Genomic DNA, 6,000 nt, shown 5'->3' on the forward strand with positions numbered 1-6,000 from the left:
ATTTGTCATTCAAGCAAAATGATTTGTACGGTTGAGGTTTTTACCTCTAATTACTGTCATTTCAAACTAGTGTTGTTAAACGGCTATATTTGGGCCGATTTTTAAAAACAGCTGACTCAATATTTTGTCCAGAAAAATATTACTCGAGCCTGAAGATTTTGCTCACAGATGCCACGAAGATCTAGACATCTATTAGCGAAATCTGGAGCCTTAGGTAATATTTATTTGGCTAAAATATTGACAGTTGTTTTTTAAAATCGGCTCAAAATTAGCCGTTTAACAACACTATTTCGAACCCCCAATAAGCTTCGTTGAAAATTCGTGGTTCAACTTCCAAAATGGCGTTAATTTCGGTTAACTGTATTCTGACAATATGAAGCTAATTTGTGATAATTTCGAATTTTCAAATTTCGAAATGATTGATCAAATAATTCAGCATCAGTTTTTGTAGACTTGAAACTTGGGCAAGAGGAAAAATTCAGTCATATGTTGTATTCATAACAATTTGGCAAAACTCCCTCCCCGCCTAAATCACGTGTTTGGGCGGGTAAACCCGTAGGAAAATGACTGCCCACCGGGCCTTTAAAAAAACGTTACTTATTAAATTGGCCGAAAAATTCTGTTATGGATCATATCCGAACCCAAATTACAAGATCACATGTCCAAAATTAATTTTCGAGTCACCAAACTCTAAAAACTGGGTCCGGTCCGGCCCGTAAAACGATTAACAAAACGGGGCCGAGATTGTAGGTCTAACACCGGTTTTAACACTCTAGTACAAAACGCCTTTCGAATAGCTACCTTTCCAGGGTGGCACCTTATGGCGGCCTTTCCTTCCGTCCATTCCCCAGGGCTTAGCCCCTTTGGAATAACTTACAGAAAACTTTAGAAAAAAAAACGCCTCGGTAGAATAACCCGTAAAATTCTTTCTATAAAAGTACATCTTCGTGACCCTCAATTTCCACCATCGGTCTAGAACCAGATAGAGTTCCGTTGTCCGGGTAACAATGGCTGAGGTTTCACTATTTCCACCATCTTTCTTTCTTTCTACACAGTCTGTACTCAGTAGCCAAACGATTTTTTTATTCTAAATAAATATTTAAAATCTTTAATAATTCCCCTTTCCGAGCAGTTGGCTCATAATATTTTTTTAAAGTATATTTTATAATCAGATTTATTCCCCCCCCCCCTTATTCCATTCCCCAAATACGCAAACAAAAAAAACCAAAATTTTTTTAAGAAAATCATTATAAATTCCCTATTTAAAAAAAACCAAACGCGAAAAAAACAAAAAAAAATTTTTTTTTTACTTAAAATTATTTTAAAATCAAACGCGAAAAAAAACAAATTTTTAAATTTTTTTTTAGAGGAAAATTCCGCAATAAAAGGTTTATGATCTTTTTATTTTTAAAAAAAATTTAAATTTTTATTTTTAAAAAAATGGAACTATAAAATAATGCTTTAGCCCATTTGTTAAAAATTAATTTTGTAAGAAAAATTTTTTTTCCAAAATTATGGAATATGGGATTTAAGGGATGATTGAGGGAGTGGGGGGGGGGGAAGAGTGAATAGGATTCACTAAAATTATTTAGCATTTTTCCAAAAAATATATATTTTAGAGTACGCGTATCTCTTGATTACGATTCTTACGATTTGAGAAAAATATCGTAAATCATTTTCCCGGGAAAGGGTATGGTCGCGATCGCGTTTTAACGAAAGGATATCACCGAGAAATGTATTCTTAGGATTGTAGTATCGCGAAAAAAACATTCTAGCAAATGTCTTAGCAGCGAATTTATTTCCGCTTAAATATCAACGCGAGAATTACGGAGAATGCGATATTGCTTAAATATTGGCGCGAATGCTACAATATCGTTATTTATTTAAAAAACCTATTCCGAGAATGCCTGTCCTGTAATCTGTTTCCATCGAACCTGTTCTTCTCTCTAAAAAAACTATTCTTCAAATTCTCCATTCCTAATTCTAGACTACTTATCAAAGTTCTAACCTTTTTCGAGGAACTCAAGAAACAGACTGATCCATGAAAACCCCGATCAACCTAAGGGCCGGGTCCTGATTAGTCCTTTAATTTCTGTATAACGCATACTGGCAGGAGATATCAAAAAAAAAATAAAGGCCATCTTCTCTTTTTAGTTTTTCGATATCAAGTTTTAAATGAATGAATGAATGCAAAGTAGATAGCTACTTAGAATCTAAAAAAATGTAGAGGGGGTTATTAATTGCTACTCAAAAAAATATAGCACCGCGATTGCAGCGTGATAACGCGCTACCTTGATGCTTTAACAAAATCTCCCAATCGATGAAGCCCTATTAACCCTTTTATGGGAAGGTCCCAGTGTAACTATGAATCGAAATTTAATAATCATGACTTCATATAATTTCTAGAAATGAGTGGCCTTGATCTGTGCGATATTCCAGCCTCAGCCAACAGTATATTATAGAGATAAAAAAATGGCGGCGATATTTTGTTTTTAGCCATTTTAATGTCGCAAGTCACAAATTCCTTGAAAACTATGGAATAAAGATAATTTTGAAGATGAAAATCATTACTCTTTACATTTGATACGAACGATGAAAAATAAAATTGAGGGGTTAAAATAATAAAAAGCAATTATTTATCTTTAAAATAGAAGTATGATTTTAGGGAACATTGAATTGAAACAAATTATAAGTAGAAGAAGACAACTCTTTATTAACACAAACAGTAATCCATTTATTTTCAATTAGTGGTCTAAATCAATTTATAACTAAGAAATTTCTATAAAAAAAATCTCACTATTTAAAAAAGCTACACAGTCTAATCAGTTTTCCGCACTTGCTAAAAACCTGAAAATGCAATGGACATTATCATAACAACGATTACTGATAATAATAAAAAAAGGTGATAGTACAAGATTTGTTAATTGATCATTTTAATATTTATAAAAAAATATCCATATTGTATCAGATAAATGTAAATTTTTTAAATTTTATATCGTATTTTATTTTTATTTTTCTATATATATACAAATTATCTGATTTTTAATCATTAGTGGCCAACATGCAATGGTTCAGATTTCCTATTAAGAATGCTTGATTTGGGATTTTTATCAGTCTGAAAAAAAAATGTAACAATTTAAATAGTTACTTCAAATAAAAATTACCAAAATTTTCTTATAGTAATACTTGATGTCAATGTGATTTTGTAAAGTTTTATGATTAATACACACCTCCTAAATATACAGTGTACTATTTTGAAAAAAAAAATAAAAAGGGGAAAATTTTTTTTAAACAAAAACAAGGTTTAGATATTATTTGACTTACAATGATATTTCTAAAATAAATATAATTTTAAGGTAAATTCAAAGACTTTTCCTTGTTTGTTTTTAAGATTATTATAAAGTTTAACAAAAAAGGAGGTGCATATATTATAATAGTAACAAAATAAATTAAAATATTTAGTTTCATAATAATTTTTGACCAAACCAATTTTATCAAAAAATTGTAGGAAAATTTTAGATAACAAAAAATATAACATTTAATCCAACAAAGCATTTTTTTAAGGATTGGTATATTTACTTGTGAAAGTTAAATCAAAACCTATTTAGATTCTATTCAAAAAAAAAATAGTTAGCTGTATGATTTTTTATAGAAACTCAATATAATCTAGTTATTTTGTCAGCCAAATTGGTCATGCCAGATTTAGCCAGGATTAATTTTGGAAGATAAAATATATCGATTCCATTTTTATAAGTTATTTGGTCTATAGGCTAAACAAGATTGGTAGATTTTTTGCTAGCATTTACTTTTTATAATTTAGTTTGGGGATATTTCAGCAGACATAACCAGGAAAGGGTGGGGGGAGGGGGCAGCACAAATTTGCCTGTAGTAAATATCATTTTAAGCTAATAAAAGTTTCTCCCCTACAAACCCAACCCCATTCTCCTCTAAAAATGTTTACAATATATCACTTAAAAAAATGAAAGAAAAATTAGTAAAAGTTAATAACTAATTTAGAGAAAATGAATGCTTATAATAAAAAAAGCCCAAAATAATTTTTATAAAAATTAATATAGCCAAAGGCCTTGATAAGTAAATCTAAAGATCTCCAATAAGGTTTATATAAAAATAACCAATACCCCCCCCCTCCTACAATCTAAAATAATTTTTTAATCTAGATATGACATATATAAAAATTGTAATATCAAAAATGTGACATGATTCATAATAGATTAAATGGGAATATTTAAATTAGTGATCTGCGTTGGGTATAATTTTTAAGACCGGCCTGTCAGATAATTTTTTTAAAAAAAAGTTTTGCGGGCCCAGCCCAAACCCTAAATTTATTTTTAAAAAATTTACCGGCCCGTCAAGGCCCGAATTTATTTAAATATAGAAATTAATTTTTATAATTACTTAAAATAAAAGACATATGTTATATAGCGTTTAGTTTCAATAAATTAAATCAAAAATTTTTATTTTACATAAAAATTCAATATAACATTGATAAATTAAGATGTATTTAATAAAATTTCCAAGGTCCAACCTGACCCGGCCCAAAATTTTTTTAAAAATATTAGGCCCAGCCTAGCCCAAACTTGATTATTTTAAATAATTAGGCCTGAGCCCAGTTTGAAGTTGGGGCGGTTACGGGCCAGATATAACTTTGCAGATCTCTAATTTAAATATTAATTTATAATTTTTTTAAAAAATTATTCATTATGAGGTGAATTAATTTTTTTTCTCTTTATATTTAAAGATAATAGTTGAAATCTGGTCTAGATTTATTAATCATCTTAGTTAAAAAAGTTATTAAAATAAATTTATAACAGAAAATTTTTTAAAAAAACGTGTATTATTTTGATACCTGGTGCTACAGCATCTACTAAAGCTCCAATAGCCTTGCCATCATTCCAATCTGATGTGAAATTTGTTATGGTGATATCAGGAATTCTACTTTGAATCCAAGTCAGTAATTTCTGTTTTGGTGTTGGCTCATGCCCCTTTTTCTTTGGGGATGTTTCTACAATTTCTTCATTGTCCCAAGAGGGAATAGTTATGGAATAATGCAAGATAAGCATCCATACAAGTCCCAGAATTAGTTTGAGGTTGCAATCAATAATATCCGTACTATCTATAAATTTCAGCAAAAAAAATAAAAAATATCAAAATACTATACATTTATTTCAAAGTTTACCTATATTTACAATTTTTATTCCTTCTTCTGTCCCAAGAAAATTTAGAGACATTGACACATTTTCCAGTTTTTGCGAACGAAATGTTGGTCGTTTATTGTATTTGAGAATTTTTTTCCCAGATAAAACTTCGATGAGTGATAGTAACCTTAGTCCATCTGATAAATCGGTCTCTAGATTACCAATGTGTTTATTAGCAGTTTTTAGATGTTCATTTACCCATCGCGTAAATGTATTTTGTTGAATTCTTTTCCAGCTTGCATCTTCACCAAATTCTCTATCAGCTGCTGGCCTATCAGATATTGTTCGATTAAAACTATTGTCGTTTATAGAACTCATACAAAATTTAAAAAAACTATCTATTTAAATTTATACAATTTAAAAATATTAATATGCAAATAATTTATTTAAATATTTTAAAAAAGTAAGAAATAACCAGACGAAAAAAATTTAAAAAACGTGAAAAATTGAGTTTATCGATATATTGCGAGCAACGTGTTTATTATAACTATTGCTAATCATTACCAGGTTGACTATTAGTCATTTTAAGAAATATAAATCTCTACAAACGAGAGTTTATACAATAACGATGCATAATTTGAAAAAGAATTTTCAAAAATAGATTTTTTATTCGCAATTTATATTTACTAAAATTCAATGCGAACTATGCTAAATTATCCTAATTTATATGAAAATATTATTAATAGTTTATTAAAAAAAATATCAGATCCATCATAAACAACACTTTTTAATAATTCTTTTATCATATTTTAATTATATCTTATCACCTAATTTAGATAGAATA

General features: G+C 29.0%; 1 protein-coding gene across 1 annotated transcript in view; it reads right to left on the reverse strand.

Moving 5' to 3' along the window:
* The window catches only part of LOC135923200 (filamin-A-like), a 61,478-nt gene extending 55,929 nt beyond the window's left edge, over nucleotides 1-5,549 (reverse strand). Inside the window, exons 1-2 of the mRNA XM_065457821.1 lie at nucleotides 5,198-5,549; nucleotides 4,868-5,134 (exon numbers count right to left, since the gene is read on the reverse strand). Coding sequence (XP_065313893.1) covers nucleotides 4,868-5,134; nucleotides 5,198-5,534 — 604 coding nt within the window. The 5' untranslated portion in view covers nucleotides 5,535-5,549. The remainder of the gene's footprint in view (nucleotides 1-4,867; nucleotides 5,135-5,197) is intronic.
* Nucleotides 5,550-6,000: the final 451 nt, after the last annotated feature.

The sequence above is a fragment of the Gordionus sp. m RMFG-2023 genome, chromosome 2 (genome assembly GCF_954871325.1).
Source record: "Gordionus sp. m RMFG-2023 chromosome 2, tfGorSpeb1-WG-v2, whole genome shotgun sequence".
Classification (NCBI taxonomy): Eukaryota; Metazoa; Nematomorpha; class Gordioida; order Chordodea; family Parachordodidae; genus Gordionus; species Gordionus sp. m RMFG-2023.